General features: G+C 41.3%; 1 protein-coding gene across 4 annotated transcripts in view; it reads left to right on the top strand.

Annotated features, from left to right (window-relative positions):
• AKAP7 (A-kinase anchoring protein 7) overlaps window positions 1–18,331 on the top strand; it is a 153,590-nt gene that overhangs the window by 27,758 nt on the left and 107,501 nt on the right. For all 4 annotated transcript variants that reach the window (XM_082856007.1, XM_082856008.1, XM_082856006.1 and 1 more), the window contains exon 4: window positions 2,544–2,680. In XM_082856007.1, coding sequence (XP_082712133.1) covers window positions 2,544–2,680 — 137 coding nt within the window. The remainder of the gene's footprint in view (window positions 1–2,543; window positions 2,681–18,331) is intronic.

Genomic DNA, 18,331 nt, shown 5'->3' with positions numbered 1-18,331 from the left:
ATTTGAGCTTAGAATGAAGACTCAGTTTTTATGAAAATGCAGATACTCTACCACTAAGTGCAAGTGGCAAACCCCAGGTGTGACAATGAAAATGTCTTCAGGCATTGACAAATGTCCCCTAGGGTAGAGAACCACTGATTTTAATAATAGTGGCAGTGTTGCAGACCTTATATTAGGCAAATGGTGCAGAGCTTGCAAAGTGCTTTCCTGTAGCTTGTCTGCGTGACCTTTAACACACCCCTGTAAGTTTGGCAGTGCTTTACAATTGAAGAAACCAAGACTCACTGAGACTAGGTGACCTCTCTGGGGTTCCACCCACGGCAGACCTGGGGTAAAAATCCAGGATTTCTGATACAAGTCCAGTACCTTTAATTTGCATCACTCTGTATTAAAAAGTTATCATCCTAAACCACTTTTTCACGATCAGTTAAGCCAGAATTACCATTTGTACCAGCTAAGATTTGAAGATGTAGTTATACTGTTTTGAGGTCTGATATTCTTGATCTCGCGTGATTTACTCGGCACTGGCTAGGCCCTTCCCACGTGAACCTGGACTGTCTTGGCTGCTTCATCATTCCTGAAAGCTGATCTCAGCACTTCATTGCACCTGGAAAAATCTCTCAAAAATTCACGTGTAAAATCCTCGCAGAGTAGTGTAGACTTATACTAAAGGCTTTCATGAGAGGGCCTGTGTGCTCTATTACACAGGATCCAGTAAGACTTCCTCAGAATCTCCTTTAAATGCCCTTTTTTCCCTTGATGTTTCATGTCTTGAGTCACTACCCACATGTCTGCCCCTCTCCTTGTCTCCTCTTGAAAACACATTACTTGTACCTCTTCCTGCACGGCTCTCTGGTCGCTTCTTCTCACTCCTGGATCTTTTCCTCCAGGTACTTCCTTCATCTTTTCTCACGTATTGTAATTTATCCTTTTCTCAAATTCCTTTGCTATTTTGGGTATATGATCTTGAAAAGATTTTTTTAATCTTCTGTGTTTCAATTTATTTTAGTGGAGACAGTACCAACATCTTACCTCACAGGATCGGCGGGAGGCTTCCGTGAACTAATATATGTAAAATGCTCACTCTAGTGCCTAGAGCCTAGTGACCACACAAGAAAGGGTAGTTACTGTTGTGGTCTCAGTGTTGTGTTTATTTTTATTACCAGGCACTGTGGCGAGATGGAGGGGTGGAAGAAATAGATGTTGCCCTTGGGGAGTTTACAATTTAGTTTTATCAATATAGAGGTAGAGGAAACGCTGACTCTGTAAGATCTTTGTGTACTATTGCTTTAGGAGCATTTTAATTATCAGGCTGCCAGTATTCTTTTGTTGGGTGTCAGTGGAAGTGACATCTTCCCTTGGGAAATCTTGTGTTAGGTGTTACTGCATAACTTCCTACCAGGAAAACACTGTTTCTCATTTTACTGTCCTCCAGGTTGCAAGGAATAGAGAAATGCTGAGGTTATTTTGGGTGATGTGGATTTATTGTAAAGATACGTGAGAAGTCAGGTCCCAGGATAGTATCTCATGATTTGCCCAATTGCATTCTGCAGATAATGGGCACATTGTTCAGGATGAAACAGCTTCTTTAGTATCAGAACAGCCTGCTGCGCTCATGATTCAGTTGTTTCTTATCTCTGCTGTCTCTTTAGGGCTCTGCTTCTGTTGCCAGCCCCCTCTCTCTTCCTTTTCTCTCTAATTCTGCTGCCTCTGGGCTTCTACGTGCACTCTTTTCTCTGGGGATTGCTTGGTTTGCTAGTCCATATTCAAACTATTTTCCAGTGCACTCACATTTAGAGTTGACTAGAGTTGTCTCCAACTGGAAATGGAGGAGGGAAAAGCCACCCATTCCTCTTCTTTGTTCTCATTAGGTTGAGAGGGGAAGGCTGATGAGGGACCAGGGATTTTGCTTAGGTGTGGACTGTACAGTTTTTCTAACATACGCATTTAGACTTGTTTGCAGCTCTCTCTCCATGGTGATGCCCCTCCTCACATGTCTGGGGAAATGACAGTTGTCATTCCTGTTGAAATTATTGCTGTCCTAAAAAATCTTAAAGGCCATGAAGAATGGGTTCTCAGACACATTCACTTGGGGACAAATAAATATTACTGCCAACAGAAATGGAATGTTGTCTGCCAGTTTGACCTTTCTGTGGCAAGAATAAAACTTTTATTTTTAGGAAAGATCATAATTATAGTGAGTCATACTGTATATTCCAAGGATACATTTCTGAAAAGATACATGGCCATTAAGAATTTTTCCATGCAACCAGTGGCACAGTCTGTAAAAGAAGGGTGTTGGGCTTGATGCTTTTAAAATGGACAAGCATTGTGTGATTTTTTTTTTTAACTTAAACGTCCTATTAAACTTTCCAAGTCATTTCTCCAGGATATTTGAGAATAGTTAGACAGTTAAGCATTGTTTGGCTGAAGGATCTTGACATCATTCTCATTTCATATGTTGCTTATTTTTCTTCTTGATTTCAGTGTTACCATAAGGAAATTTTGCTTACCTAATCTCTGTTTTGTCTGTGTGTGATTAGATTACAAAAGAAATTAAGATCCTGCAAAATGCAATAATACAACAAGATCAGCGACTGGCCAAAGCAATGAACAGAGATGGTTCCTTTCATATTACCCTGCTAGTGATGCAGTTATTAAATGAAGATGAAATAAACATGTGAGTAATACATTCTTTCTGGAATATTGTTTTCCAAGTTATTACTGTAATGTGAGTAATCATAGCAGAACCAAAAGAGGCATTGAAGTTCTAAAGAAGTATTCTTTTTTTTTTTAAGAAGTATTCTTTGATAATTTGTTCCAGTTAATAAGCCAATGTACAGAATTAGCCATATAAATATTCTTCCTGATCTACACTTTTTTGGGGGGCTGTGCTGCTGCGTGGTGTGCAAGATCCTAGTTCCCTGACCAGGGATCGAACCTGTGCCCCCTGCATGGAAGAGCAGAGCCCTAACCACTGGACCACCAGGGAATTCCCCTTAATCTCTACTTTTAAACTGTTATTGTTATCAGATGCATTGGTTATGCAGTTATTTTATCTGTGTTAATTATGTAAGCACTCTGGAGTCTGACCATTTAGGTTAGGATTCCAGGTAAAGATTCTGGAACCGTGGCCCAACCATGTCTTAACAGCTGCCCAATTTTGGGCAAATCATTTACTTTTTAAATAAATGGAGAAAATAATAGTACTAATACATGTAAGAACTCTTAGTATAGGGCCTGGCACATAGCAGGCACTTGATATTATTAGCTATTAGAGCTGTCATTTACTAGAGTAACGGACAATTTCAGTTTTACTTCCTTCATTCCTAGAGTACCTGTACACTCTGAACCTCCAAACCCAGAGCTGTACCATAAAAGTTGAGTATTAGTCATTGATTGCTGCTTTCCAGCCTGGAGTGGAGAAACCTTGCTCTTCCTCAAATTCTCTGGGATACTCTGTCTGTCGGTATGAGCATCCCTTGCCCTGTTTAGCCCTCTGGATTAAGCTTAAACATAAGCTCTTTGGAAAGCCAAAACCAGAATTACAGGTTACAGGTTACTTCTGTTTTCTCCCCTGACATAGTCTCCTGAGGGAATGAAGAGCAAGGCTTGGATTGGGAAGGGGTGACGAAAAGGAAAAATAGAAGGGAGAAAACAATAAATTAGTAACTCAAAATATACAGTCAAATTATGATTCGGGCAGTGATGTCTTTTTTTTTTTTTTTTTTTTTTGCGGTACGCGGGCCTCTCACTGTTGTGGCCTCTCCCGTTGAGGAGCACAGGCTCCGGACGCGCAGGCTCAGCGGCCATGGCTCACGGGCCCAGCCGCTCCACGGCATGTGGGATCTTCCCGGACAGGGGCACGAACCCATGTCCCCTGCATCGGCAGGCGGACTCTCAACCACTGCGCCACCAGGGAAGCCCCAAGTGATGTCTTTTTAAATAGTTAGAACTGCATGTCTTTAAGGATCAGTCTTCTGATCTCTCTCAACATGATCTACCCAAGAGCAGGTCTTGAGCACGCTGCAGTGACAGAGAGGACCAGAAGATTTTACTTAACTCATTTTCACTGTTCACTTTGCCAATCAGAAGAAAAAAGAAATACTCTGATGCTCTTAAAAGAAAAGAAGCCAGAGAAGATGTGACACAAGATGAAAGCCTGAGAGAAAATGAGTGGTCCCCTGTGTATTAGAATGGTGGACTAGTCAGGGTTCCCCAGAGCAACAGAACCAATAGGATGGATATCCATTTGGATATCTAGATATATGGATATATCTGTATCTACAGCTGTAGCTATATGTAGAGAGATTTCTTTTAAGGAATTAGCTCACATGACCGTGGGGGCTAAAGTCCACACTCTGCAAGGCAGCCTGGCAAGCGGCAGACCCAGGCGAGGGTTGACAATATAGGCTCGAGCCCAAAGGTGGCCTGGAGGAAGAATTCCTTCTTCCTTGGGGGACCTCAGTCTTTTCTCGTAAGGCCTGCAACTGACTGGATGAAGCCCATCCACATTCTGCTTTACTCAGGGTCTACTGATTTAAATGTTCATCACATCTAAAAGAATTCCTTCACAACAACATCTAGACTGGCGTTTGACCAAACACTGGGTATCATGGCCTCAGTTGACGAACAAAATTAACCAACACAAATGGGCAGGAGCAGGAGCAAATACTGAGCTGGTCTCACGGATGGCAAGTAAGAGATGCTGAACCAGTGATTAATTCAGAAGAACTGCATGTGGTCAGTGAAACCACAGCCAGCTGGGAGGAGGGTTGTCGTCCAGGATGGGAAGGGAATCTAGAGGCCTTCTGGTGCTGGGCGGAGTGAGCAAATCAGAGGAAGAGGCACGAAGCCAGACACATCCTGGCTCCCCTTTTGGGGTTGACTGTTCCAGCCAGTGTTGGAGCAGAGAACTGGGAGTGATAGAGACACTCACCTTGGTTTGGGGTTCTCAGGGTGTAGCTGGGAAAAGCTCAACTCTTTAGAGGAGTTCCTGTTCAGTAATGCTGAAAGAATGTGCTACCGAGTCGAGGGAGATTTCTAACACCTGCACCTGAGGTGGTTCCTTCAATTCCCCATTGCCTATCAAGGTGTATAGATGGATCCAGAAATTTCTTTGTGCCCTGGTGGGTAGACTTGGAAGGTCAGAGAGAATTGGTGGATCAGAAGGCACAGGATGGGGGACTGCTGAACATCCGTGTTTCTTTTTTTTTTTTTTGGGGCAGTACACGGGCCTCTCACTGCTGTGGCCTCTCCCGTTGCGGAGCACAGGCTCCGGACGCACAGGCTCAGCGGCCATGGCTCATGGGCCCAGCCTCTCCGCGGCATGTGGGATCTTCCCGGACCGGGGCACGAACCCATGTCCCCTGCATCGGCAGGTGGACTCTCAACCACTGCGCCACCAGGGAAGCCCTATCCGTGTTTCTTGATCAGAGACCCCAGCGGGGATCTTGTGCTTCAGCAGCACATGCCAGTGCAATGCCCAGAAAGAACAGGTGGGCTTTCACGGACACGAGCATAGGGCACCCAGGGATATGACCAGACCAGTCGCCCTGAAATAGGAATCTCTTAGGACCCAAACAGCAAGCAGATCAAAGAGCTTTTTCAGTCCTCTTATAAGAGTATGCTGGATTCCCTGGGAAGGGGAAGGGGAGAGGGAAGGGAAAAACAATCCTGAAAGGACGTTTGAATTAACTGAATAATTGTACCCCAAAGAGACCTTTTTAAACCAGAGAAGACTGTTCCCATTGATTGATAAGTTTAGGGTTTATCTCTCTTATCGGAAATGGGTCTTGACTATGGCATGTATATATATTTCAGTCTCTGCTCCTCAGCCACGATTCCCCAAACAAATGTTATCTTATTTTATTTCCTTAACAAGTGTTCTGAGTCGGGCAGCACAGAAGTGTCACCTTTTTTATAGATTGGAGGAAACTGGCAGTCCTAGGAATTAAGCGAATGCGGGTCAGTAGAGAAGCCAGAACTAATCAGTTTTCTATTATTATTCCATAGAGTGTGATTGTGAAAGATGCAGAGGTAGAGGGAGAGGAGTGGGATGGGGACAGGAGGGAGAAGATGAGCACAAGTGCATGAAGGGCGGGAGAGATTAGTCTGCCGGAAGTACAGACGGCCTCCTGTGTCTCAGTAGCCTCTACTGATGGACACGTAACTGACTAGAAATACTGTTAAGTGGTGTGCAGTCGGGTTGGGGTGAGGGGGTGGGTATGTTCTCAATGTATTATAATGTTTACATTTCTCAGTGGAGGTGGGACTCCCTTCTCTAGGAGACTTTTTTTTTTTTAACGTCTTTTTTGGAGTATAATTGCTTTACAATGTTGTGTGTGTTTCTGCTGTATAACAAAGTGAATCAGCTATATGTATACATATATCCCCATATTCCCTCCCTCATGCACCTCCCTCCCACCCTCCCTATCCCACCCCTCTAGGTGGTCACAAAGCACTGAGCTGATCTCCCTGTGCGATGCAGCTGCTTCCGACTGGCTATCTATTTTACATTTGGTAGTGTATATATGTCCATGCTACTCTCTCACTTTGTCCCAGCTTACCCTTCCCCTTCCCCGTGTCCTCAAGTTCATTCTGTATGTCTGTGTCTTTATTCCTGTCCTGCCCCTAGGTTCATCAGAACCATTTTTTTTTTAGGTTCCACATATGTATGTTAGCATACGGTATTTGTTTTGCCCTTTCTGACTTCACTCTGTATGACAGTCTCTAGGTCCATCCACCTCACTACAAATAACTCAATTTCATTTCTTTTTATGGCTGAGCAATATTCCATTGCATATGTGTGCCGCGTGTTCTTTATCCATTCATCTGTTGATGGGCACGTAGACTGCTTCCATGTTCTGGCTATTGTAAATAGTGCTGCAGTGAACATTGTGGTACATGCTTCTTTTTGAATTATGGTTTTCTCAGGGTATATGCCCAGTAGTGGGATTGCTGGGTTATATGGTAGTTCTATTTTTAGTTTTTTAAGGAACCTCCATACTGTTCTCTATAGTGGCTGTATCAATTTACATTCCCACCAACAGTGCAAGAGGGTTCCCTTTTCTCCACACCCTCTCCAGCATTTATTGTTAGTAGATTTTTTTGATGATGGCCATTCTGACCGGTGTGAGGTGATACCTCATGGTGGTTTTGATTTGCATTTCTCTAATGATTAATGATGTTGAACATCCTTTCATGTGTTTGTTGGCAATCTGTATATCTTCTTTGGAGAAATGTCTGTTTAGGTCTTCTGCCCATTTTTGGATTGGGTTGTTTGATTTTTTGATATTGAGCTGCATGAACTGCTTGCATATTTTGGAGATCAATCCTTTGTCAGTTGCTTTGTTTGCAAATATTTTCTCCCATTCTGAGGGTTGTCTTTTCATCTTGTTTATGGTTTCCTTTGCTGCACAAAAGCTTTTGTTTCATTAGGTGCCATTTGTTTATTTTTGTTTTTATTTCCATTTCTCTAGGAGGTGGGTCAGAAGGGATCTTGCTGTGATGTATGTCATAGAGTGTTCTGCCTATGTTTTCCTTTAAGAGTTTGGTAGTGTCTGGCCTTACATTTATGTCTTTAATCCATTTTGAGTTTGTTTTTGTGTATTGTGTTAGGAAGTGTTCTAATTTCATTCTTTGACCTGTAGCTGTCCAGTTTTCCAGCACCACTTATTGAAGAGGCTGTCTTTTCTCCATTGTATATTCTTGCCTCCTTTATCAAAGATAAGGTGACCATATGTGCATGGGTTTATCTCTGGGCTTTCTGTCCTGTTCCATTGATCTATAATTCTGTTTCTGTGCCAGTACCATACTGTCTTGATTAGTGTAGCTTTGTAGTATGGTCTGAAGTCACGGAGCCTAATTCCTCCAGCTCCATTTTATTGGCATATAGTTGCTTGTAGAAATCTCTCATGATCCTTTGTAGTTTTGCAGTGTCAGTTGTTACTTCTCCTTTTTCATTTCCTATTCTGTGATTTGAGTCTTCTCCCTTTTTCCTTGATGAGTCTGGCTGATGGTTTATCAATTTTGTTTATCCTCTCAAAGAACCAGCATTTAGTTTTATTTATCTTTGCTATTGTTTCCTTCATTTCTTTTTCATTTATATCTGATCTGATCTTTGTGATTTCTTTCCTTCTGCTAACTTTGGGTTTCTTTTTTTGTTGTTGTTCTTCTTTCTGTAATTGTTTTAGGTGTAAGGTTAGGTTGTTTATTTGAGATTTTTCTTGTTCTTGAGGTAGGATTGTATTGCTGTAAACTTCCCTCTTAGAACTGCTTTTGCTGCATCCCATAGGTTTTGGATCATTGTGTTTTCACTGTCATTTGTTTATAGGAATTTTTGATTTCTTCTGTGATCTCTTGGTTATTTAGTAGTGTATTGTTTAGCCTCCATGTGTTTGTATTTTTTACAGACTTTTTCCTGTAATTGATATCTAGTCTCATAGCCTCATGGTCGGAAAAGATGCTTGATACGATTTCAGTTTTCTTAAATTTACCAAGGCTTGATTTGTGACCCAAGATACGATCTATGCTGGAGAAGGTTCCATGAGCACTTAAGAATAAAGTGTATTCTGTTGTTTTGGGATGGAATGTCCTATAAATATCATTTAAGTCCATCTTGTTTAATGTGCCATTTAAAGCTTTTGTTTCCTAATTTAGTTTTCATTTTGGATGATCTGTCTGTTGGTGAAGGTGGGGTATTAAAGTCCCCTACTTTTATTGTGTTACTGTCAATTTCCCCTTTTGTGGCTATTAGCATTTGCCTTATGTATTTAGGTGCTCCTATGTTGGGTGCATAAATATTTACAGTTGTTGTATCTTCTTCTTGGATTGATTCCTTGATCATTATGTAGTGTTCTTCTCTGTCTCTTGTAATAGTGTTTATTTTAAAGTCTGTTTTGTCTGATATGCGAATTGCTACTCCAGCTTTCTTTTGATTTCCATTGGCATGGAATATCTTTTTCCATCCTCTCATTTTCACTCTGTATGTGTCCCTAGGTCTGAAGTGGGTCTCTTGAGGACAGCATCTATACAGGTCTTGTTTTTGTATCCATTCAGCGAATCTGTGTCTTTTGGTTGGAACATTTACTCCATTTACATTTAAGGTAGTTATCGGTATGTATGTTCCTATTACCATTTTCTAATTGTTTTGGGTTTGTTTTTGTAGGTCTTTCCTTCTCTTGTGTTTCGTGCCTAGAGAAGTTCCTTTACCATTTGTTGTAAAGCTGGTTTGGTGGTGCTGAATTCTCTTAGCTTTTGCTTGTCTGTAAAGCTTTTGATTTCTCCATTGAATCTCAATGAGATCCTTGCTGAGTAGAGTAATCTTGGTTGTAGGTTTTTCCCTTTCATCACTTTAAATATGTCCTGCCACTCCCTTCTGGCTTGCAGTGTTTCTGCTGAAAGATCAGCTGTTAAACTTATGGGGATTCCCTTGTATGTTATTTGTTGCTTTTAAATTTTTTTTTTTTTTTTTTTTTTTTTTTGCGGTACGCGGGCCTCTCACTGTTGTGGCCTCTCTCGTTGCGGAGCACAGGTTCCGGACGCGCAGGCTCAGCAGCCATGGCTCACGGGCCCAGCCGCTCCGCGGCATGTGGGATCTTCCCAGACTGGGTCACGAACCCGTGTCCCCTGCATCAGCAGGCGGACTCTCAACCACTGCGCCACCAGGGAAGCCCTTAATATTTTTTCTTTGTATTTAATTTTTGATAGTTTGATTATTATGTGTCTTGGCATGTTTCTCCTTGGATTTATCCTGTATGGGACTCTCTGTGCTTCCTGGACTTGATTGACTGTTTCCTTTCCCATGTTAGGGAAGTTTGCAACTGTAATCTCTTCATATATTTTCTCAGACCCTTTCTTTTTCTCTTCTTCTTCTGAGACCCCTATAATTCAAATGTTGGTGCATTTAATATTGTCCCCGAGGTGTCTGAGATTGTCCTCAATTCTTTTCATTCATTTTTCTTTATTCTGCTCTGCAGTAGTTATTTCCACTATTTTATCTTCCAGGTCACTTATCCGTTCTTCTGCCTCAGTTATTCTGCTATTGATTCCTTTTAGAGAACTTTTAATTTCATTTCCTGTGTTGTTCATCATTGTTTGTTTGCTCTTTAGTTTTCTAGATCCTTGTTAAACGTTTCCTGTATTTTCTCCATTCTATTTCCAAGATTTTGGATCATCTTTACTATCGTTATTCTGAATTCTTTTTCATGTAGACTGCCTGTTTCCTCTTCATTTGTTTGGTCTGGTCCTTCACCTGCTGCATATTTCTCTGTCTTCCCATTTTGCTTAACTTACTGTGTTTGGGGTCTCCTTTTCGCAGGCTGCAGGTTCGTAGTTCCTGTTGTTTTTGGTGTCTGCCCCCAGTGTGTGAGGCTTGTTTAGTGGCTTGTGTAGGCTTCCTGTTGGAGGGGACTGGTGCCTGTGTTATAGTGGGTGGGGCTGGATATTGTCTTTCTGGTGGGCATGGCCACATCTGGTGGTGTGTTTGGGGGTATCTGTAAAGTTAGTATGATTGTAGGCAGCCTCTCTGCTAATGAGTGGGGTTGGGTTCCTGTCTTGCTGGTTGTTTGGCCTGGGGTGTCCGGCACTGGAGTTTGCTGGCTGTTGGGTGGAGCTGGGTCTTAGTGTCGAGATGGAGATCTCTGGGAGAGCTCTCGCTGAGTGATATTACGTGGAGCCGGGAGGTCTCTGGTGGACCAACGTCCTGAACTCGGCTCTTCCACCTCGGAGGCTCGGGCCTGACACCAGCCCGGAGTACCAAGACCCTGTCAGCCACATGGCTCAGAAGAAGAGTGAGAAAGAAAGAGAGAGAGAGAGATAGAGGGAGGGAGGGCGGGAGGGAGGAAGGAAGGGAGGAAAGAAAGAAAGATTATTAAAAAAAATAATGATAATAGTAAAAAGAAAAAGAGAGCAACCAATCCAGTAAAGAAATCCACCAATGATAACAAGCGCTAAACACTAAAATAAGATAAACATAAAAATGGGAAATAAAACTGTCGCAGACAGCACACGCCATGTCTACAGTTGCTCCCAACATCCAGCTCCTCAGTTTTGGGATGATTGTCTATTCAGGTATTCCACAGATGCAGGTACATCAAATTGTTTGTGGAGATTTAATCACTGCTCCTGAGGCTGCTGGGAGAGCTTTCCCTTTCTCTTCTTGGTTCGCACAGCTTCTGGGGTTCAGCTTTGGATTTGGACCCGCCTCTGCATGTAGGTAGCCCTCAGGTATCTGTTCCCACCCATACAGCATGGGGTTAAAGCAGTGGCTGATTGGGGCTCTAGCTCATTCAGGCCAGGGGGAGGGAGGGGTACAGTATTTATAATTGGAATGCGGGGCGAGCCTGTGGCAGTAGAGGCCATCGTGACGTTGCAACAGCCTGAGGCGCGCCATTTGTTCTCCCGGGAAAGTTGTCCCTGGTCTACGGGACCCTGGCCGTGGCGGGCTGCACAGGCTCCCAGTGGGGAGTGTGGAGAGTGACCTGTGCTCGCACACAGGCTTCTTGGTGGCTGCAGCAGCAGCATTAACGTTTCATGCCCGTCTCTGGTGTCCGGCTTGTGCTTGTCTCTGGACCTCGTTTAGGTGGTGCTCTGCCTTCTGTGGGCAGATGGGGAAGGGATCCCCTCTCCTCACGCAGCCCGAAACAATGTTCTCTTGCCTCTTCGGCAGCTCCAGACTTTCCCAGACTCCCTCCCAGCTAGCTGTGGCGCACTAGCCCCCTTCAGGCTGTGTTCACGCAGCCAACCCCAGTCCTCTCCCTGGGATCCGACCTCCGAAGCCCGAGCCTCAGCTCCCAGCCCCCACCTGCCCCAGTGGGTGAGCAGACAAGACTCTTGGGCTGGTGAGTGCTGGTCGGCACCAATCCTCTGTGGGAATCTCTCCGCTTTGCCCTCCGCACCCCTGTGGCTGCGCTCTCCTCTGTGGCTCTGAAGCTTCCCCCCTCTGCCACCCGCAGTCTCTGGGAAGGGGCTTCCTAGTGTGTGGAAACTTTTCCTCCTTTACGACTCCCTCCCTGAGGTTCAGGTCCCATCTCTATTCTTTTGTCTCTGTTTTTTCTTTTTTCTTTTGCCCTACCCAGGTACATGGGGAGTTTCTTGCCTTCTGGGAAGTCTGAGGTCTTCTGCCAGAGTAGGTGTTCTGTAGGAGTTGTTCCACATGTAGATGTATTTTTGATGTATTTGTGGGAAGGTGATCTCCACGTCTTACTCCTCTGCCATCTTGAAGGTTCCTCTAGGAGACTTTTAGAAATATTTTGGGGGGTATTTTTGGTTGTCACAATTACTAAGGAGTGCCGTGGGCATTTATGGGCAGGTCTCAGTGTTACTAAATCACCTGCAGTACATGGGACAGTCCTGAACTAGGAAGCATTGTGTTGCCCTTAATTGTGGCATCACTTGTTAAAGAGTTACAGTACAGAGCACAGTGACAGTCTGAGTCATTCAGCCCCATGTTTTACAATGTCTGTTTGCAAATTTCAGTTTTGTGTAAAAAATTAAATATTTAGCAAGTCTACTTTGTGTTTGAAGGATTAAAGTGACATTCTTATGCTACTTTATGATACTGGGAGTCACAGCTCTACTGGAAAATGATGACCAGATATTTGCAATTTAGCAATTATTCTTGACTAAGTTGTAATGAAAGATCTAAGTAATAGTTGAAGTTTGCTGTATAGACAAGATAGTATTTTACAGTTTGACCAACATTAATTTCCAACCATGTGTTAGGTACTGAGCTAAGTGCTTTGGCGAAAATAAAGATGAACCATGAATGGATCTTGTACTCATGGATTATACCAGGTAGTTGACTAGGTCATACGGACCCAAGTAGCTATAATAGATAAATGTAAAAAGTGGTATGTTTCAGTTGGTGTAAAGTATTAATGGAATTGCAAAGGAGAGAAGATTTGCTTCTGGTTTGGGGAAGCAGGGAAGTGTTTGTGGCAGAAGTAGTGACTTTTAGGTGATGATGAGATTCAAGGTGTGGCTTCATTTTGGGTAGCTGTATAGTGAGAGTGAAACTGATTGGATTTCCTGGTAAGACATTGTTTATATGAAGGATTTTCTAAGTCCCTAATTTTTAAATTTTACCTTTCATCCTATACAGTATAATATGCTAGAGACACATATTGTTGGTTTCTTGTTCTGTATTCTTACTTTTCGAAGTCTAGTATCATATTTTAGGTGTTTAATAAAGTATTGATCAATGGATTGGATATGAAGTGTGCAGAAACTTTTTTTTTTTTTTTTAACATCTTTATTGGAGTATAATTGCTTTACAATGGTATGTTAGTTTCAGCTTCACAACAAAATGAATCAGTTATATATATACATATATTCCCATATATCTTCCCGCTTGCGTCTCCCTCCCTCCCACCCTCCCTATCCCACCCCTCCAGGCGGTCACAAAGCACCGAGCTGATCTCCCTGTGCTATGCGGCTGCTTCCCACTAGCTATCTACCTTACGTTTGGTAGTGTATATATGTCCATGCCTCTTTATCGCTTTGTCACCGTTTACCCTTCCCCCTCCCCATAGCCTCAAGTCCATTCTCTAGTAAGTCTGTGTCTTTATTCCTGTTTCACCCCTAGGTTTTTCATGACATTTTTTTTTTAAATTCCATATATATGTGTTAGCATACGGTATTTGTCTCTCTCTTTCTGACTTACTTCACTCTGTATGACAGACTCTAGGTCTATCCACCTCATTACAAATAGCTCAATTTCGTCTCTTTTTATGGCTGAGTAATATTCCATTGTATATATGTGCCACATCTTCTTTATCCATTCATCCGATGATGGACACTTAGGTTGTTTCCATCTCTGGGCTATTGTAAATAGAGCTGCAATGAACATTTTGGTACATGACTCTTTTTGAATTATGGTTTTCTCAGGGTATATGCCCAGGAGTGGGATTGCTGGGTCATATGGTAGTTCTATTTGTAGCTTTTTAAGGAACCTCCATACTGTTCTCCACAGTGGCTGTATCAATTTACATTCCCACCAACAGTGTAAGAGGGTTCCCTTTTCTCCACACCCTCTCCAGCATTTATTGTTTCTAGATTTTTTGATGATGGCCATTCTGACTGGTGTGAGATGATATCTCATTGTAGTTTTGATTTGCATTTCTCTCATGATTAGTGATGTTGAGCATTCTTTCATGTGTTTGTTGGCACTCTGTATATCTTCTTTGGAGAAATGTCTATTTAGGTCTTCTGCCCATTTTTGGATTGGGTTGTTTGTTTTTTTGTTATTAAGCTGCATGAGCTGCTTATAAATTTTGGAGATCAATCCTTTGTCAGTTGCTTCATTTGCAAATATTTTCTCCCATTCTGAGGGTTGTCTTTTGGTCTTCTTTATGGTTTCCTTTGCTGCACAAAAGCTTTTAAGTTTCATTAGGTCCCATTTGTTTACTCTTGTTTTTATTTCCATTTCTCTAGGAGGTGGGTCAAAAAGGACCTTGCTGTGATTTATGTCATAGAGTGTTCTGCCTATGTTTTCCTCTAAGAGTTTGATAGTTTCTGGCCTTACATTTAGGTCTTTAATCCATTTTGAGCTTATTTTTGTGTACGGTGTTAGGGAGTGATCTAATTTCATACTTTTACATGTAGCTGTCCAGTTTTCCCAGCACCACTTATTGAATAGGCTGTCCTTTCTCCACTGTACATTTCTGCCTCCTTTGTCAAAGATAAGGTGACCATATGTGCGTGGGTTTATCTCTGGGCTTTCTATCCTGTTCCATTGATCTATCTTTCTGTTTTTGTGCCAGTACCATACCGTCTTGATAACTGTAGCTTTGTAGTATAGTCTGAAGTCTGGGAGCCTGATTCCTCCAGTTCCTTCTTTCGTTCTCAAGATTGCTTTGGCTATTCGGGGTCTTTTGTGTTTCCATACAAATTGCAAAATTTTTTGTTCTAGTTCTGTGAAAAATGCCAGTGGTAGTTTGATAGGGATTGCATTGAATCTATAGATTGCTTTCGGTAGTAGAGTCATTTTCACAATGTTGATTCTTCCAATCCAAGAACATGGTATATCTCTCCATCTATTTGTATCATCTTTAATTTCTTTCATCAGTGTCTTATAATTTTCTGCATACAGGTCTTTTGTCTCCTTAGGTAGGTTTATTCCTAGATATTTTATTCTTTTTGTTGCAATGGTAAATGGGAGTGTTTTCTTGATTTCACTTTCAGATTTTTCATCATTAGTATATAGGAATGCCAGAGATTTCTGTGCATTAATTTTGTATCCTGCCACTTTACCAAATTCATTGATTAGCTCTAGTAGTTTTCTGGTAGCATCTTTAGGGTTCTCTATGTATAGGATCATGTCATCTGCAAACAGTGACAGCTTTACTTCTTCTTTTCCGATTTGGATTCCTTTTATTTCCTTTTCTTCTCTGATTGCTGTGGCTAAAACTTCCAAAACTATGTTGAATAAGAGTGGTGAGAGTGGGCAACCTTGTCTTGTTCCTGATCTTAGTGGAAATGCTTTCAGTTTTTCACCATTGAGGATGATGTTTGCTGTGGGCTTGTCATATATGGCCTTTATTATGTTGAGGAAAGTTCCCTCTATGCCTACTTTCTGCAGGGTTTTTATCATAAATGGGTGTTGAATTTTGTCAAAAGCTTTCTCTGCATCTATTGAGATGATCATATGGTTTTTCTCCTTCAGTTTGTTAATATGGTTTATCACATTGATAGATTTGCGTATATTGAAGAATCCTTGCATTCCTGGAATAAACCCCACTTGATCATGGTGTATGATCCTTTTAATGTGCTGTTGGATTCTGTTTGCTAGTATTTTGTTGAGGATTTTTGCATCTATGTTCATCAGTGATATTGGCCTGTAGTTTTCTTTCTTTGTGACATCCTTGTCTGGTTTTGGTATCAAGGTGATGGTGGCCTCGTAGAAGGAGTTTGGGAGTGTTCCTCCCTCTGCTATATTTTGGAAGAGTTTGAGAAGGATAGGTGTTAGCTCTTCTCTAAATGTTTGATAGAATTCGCCTGTGAAGCCATCTGGTCCTGGGCTTTTCTTTGTTGGAAGATTTTTAATCACAGTTTCAATTTCAGTGCTTGTGATTGGTCTGTTCATATTTTCTATTTCTTCCTGATTCAGTCTTGGCAGGTTGTGCCTTTCTAAGAATTTGTCCATTTCTTCCAGATTGTCCATTTTATTGGCATAGAGTTGCTTGTAGTAATCTCTCATGATCTCTTTTATTTCTGCAGTGTCAGTTGTTACCTCTCCTTTTTCATTTCTAATTCTATTGATTTGGGTCTTCTCCCTTTTTTTCTTGATGAGTCTGGCTAGTGGTTTATCTATTTTGTTTATCTTCTCAAAGAACCAGCTTTTAGTTTTATTGATCTTTGCTATTGTTTCCTTCATTTCTTTTTCATTTATTTCTGATCTGATTTTTATGATTTCTTTCCTTCTGCTAGCTTTGGGGTTTTTTTGTTCTTCTTTCTCTAATTGCTTGAGGTGCAAGGTTAGGTTGTTTATTCGAGATGCTTCCTGCTTCTTAAGGTGGGCTTGTATTGCTATAAACTTCCCCCTTAGAACTGCTTTTGCTGCATCCCACAGGTTTTGGGTCGTTGTGTCTCCATTGTCATTTGTTTCTAGGTATTTTTTGATTTCCTCTTTGATTTCTTCAGTGATATCTTCATTATTAAGTAGTGTATTGTTTAGCCTCCATGTGTTTGTATTTTTTACAGATCTTTTCCTGTAATTGATATCTAGTCTCATGGCATTGTGGTCAGAAAAGATACTTGATACAATTTCAATTTTCTTAAATTTACCAAGGCTTGATTTGTGACCCAAGATATGATCTATCCTGGAGAATGTTCCATGAGCACTTGAGAAAAATGTGTATTCTGTTGTTTTTGGATGGAATGTCCTATAAATATCAATTAACTCCATCTCGTTTAATGTATCATTTAAAGCTTGTGTTTCCTTATTTATTTTCATTTTGGATGATCTGTCCATTGGTGAAAGTGGGGTGTTAAAGTCCCCTACTATGAATGTGTTACTGTCGATTTCCCCTTTTATGGTTGTCAGTATTTGCCTTATGTATTGAGGTGCACCTATGTTGGGTGCATAAATATTTACAATTGTTATATCTTCCTCTTGGATTGATCCCTTGATCATTATGTAGTGTCCTTCTTTGTCTCTTCTAATAGTCTTTGTTTTAAAGTCTATTTTGTCTGATATGAGAATTGCTACTCCAGCTTTCTTTTGGTTTCCACTTGCATGAAATACCTTTTTCCATCCCCTTACTTTCAGTCTGTACGTGTCTCTAGGTCTGAAGTGGGTCTCTTGTAGACAGCAAATATATGGGTCTTGTTTTTGTATCCATTCAGCCAATCTGTGTCTTTTGGTGGGAGCATTTAGTCCATTTACATTTAAGGTAATTATCGATATGTGTGTTCCTATTCCCATTTTCTTCATTGTTTTGGGTTTGTTATTGTAGGTCCTTTCCTTCTTTTGTGTTTCTTGCCTAGAGAAGTTCCTTTAGCAGTTGTTGTAGAGGTGGTTTGGTGGTGCTGAACTCTCTCAGCTTTTGCTTGTCTGTAAAGGTTTTAATTTCTCCATCAAATCTGAATGAGATCCTTGCTGGGTAGAGTAATCTTGGTTGCAGGTTTTTCTCCTTCAGCACTTTCAATATGTCCTGCCACTCCCTTCTGGCTTGCAGAGTTTCTGCTGAAAGATCAGCTGTTAACCTTATGGGGATTCCCTTGTGTGTTATTTGTTGTTTTTCCCTTGCTGCTTTTAATATGCTTTCTTTGTATTTAATTTTTGACAGTTTGATTAATATGTGTCTTGGCGTATTTCTCCTTGGATTTATCCTGTATGGGACTCTCTGTGCTTCCTGGACTTGATTAACTATTTCCTTTCCCATATTAGGGAAGTTTTCAACTATAATCTCTTCAAATATTTTCTCAGTCCCTTTCTTTTTCTCTTCTTCTTCTGGAATCCCTATAATTCGAATGTTGGTGCGTTTAATGTTGTCCCAGAGGTCTCTGAGACTGTCCTCAGTTCTTTTCATTCTTTTTTCTTTATTCTGCTCTGCAGTAGTTCTTTCCACTATTTTATCTTCCAGGTCACTTATCCGTTCTTCTGCCTCAGTTATTCTGCTATTGATCCCATCTAGAGTACTTTTAATTTCATTTATTGTGTTGTTCATCGTTGCTTGTTTCATCTTTAGTTCTTCTAGGTCCTTGTTAACTGATTCTTGCAATTTGTCCATTCTATTGTCCATTCTATCTCCAAGATTTCGGATCAACCTTACTATCATTATTCTGAATTCTTTTTCAGGTAGACTGCCTATTTCCTCTTCATTTG

The sequence above is a fragment of the Leucopleurus acutus genome (assembly GCF_964270905.1).
Source record: "Leucopleurus acutus genome assembly, chromosome: 15".
Taxonomy (NCBI): Eukaryota; Metazoa; Chordata; class Mammalia; order Artiodactyla; family Delphinidae; genus Leucopleurus; species Leucopleurus acutus.
This window is presented reverse-complemented; position numbering and strand designations above follow the sequence as displayed.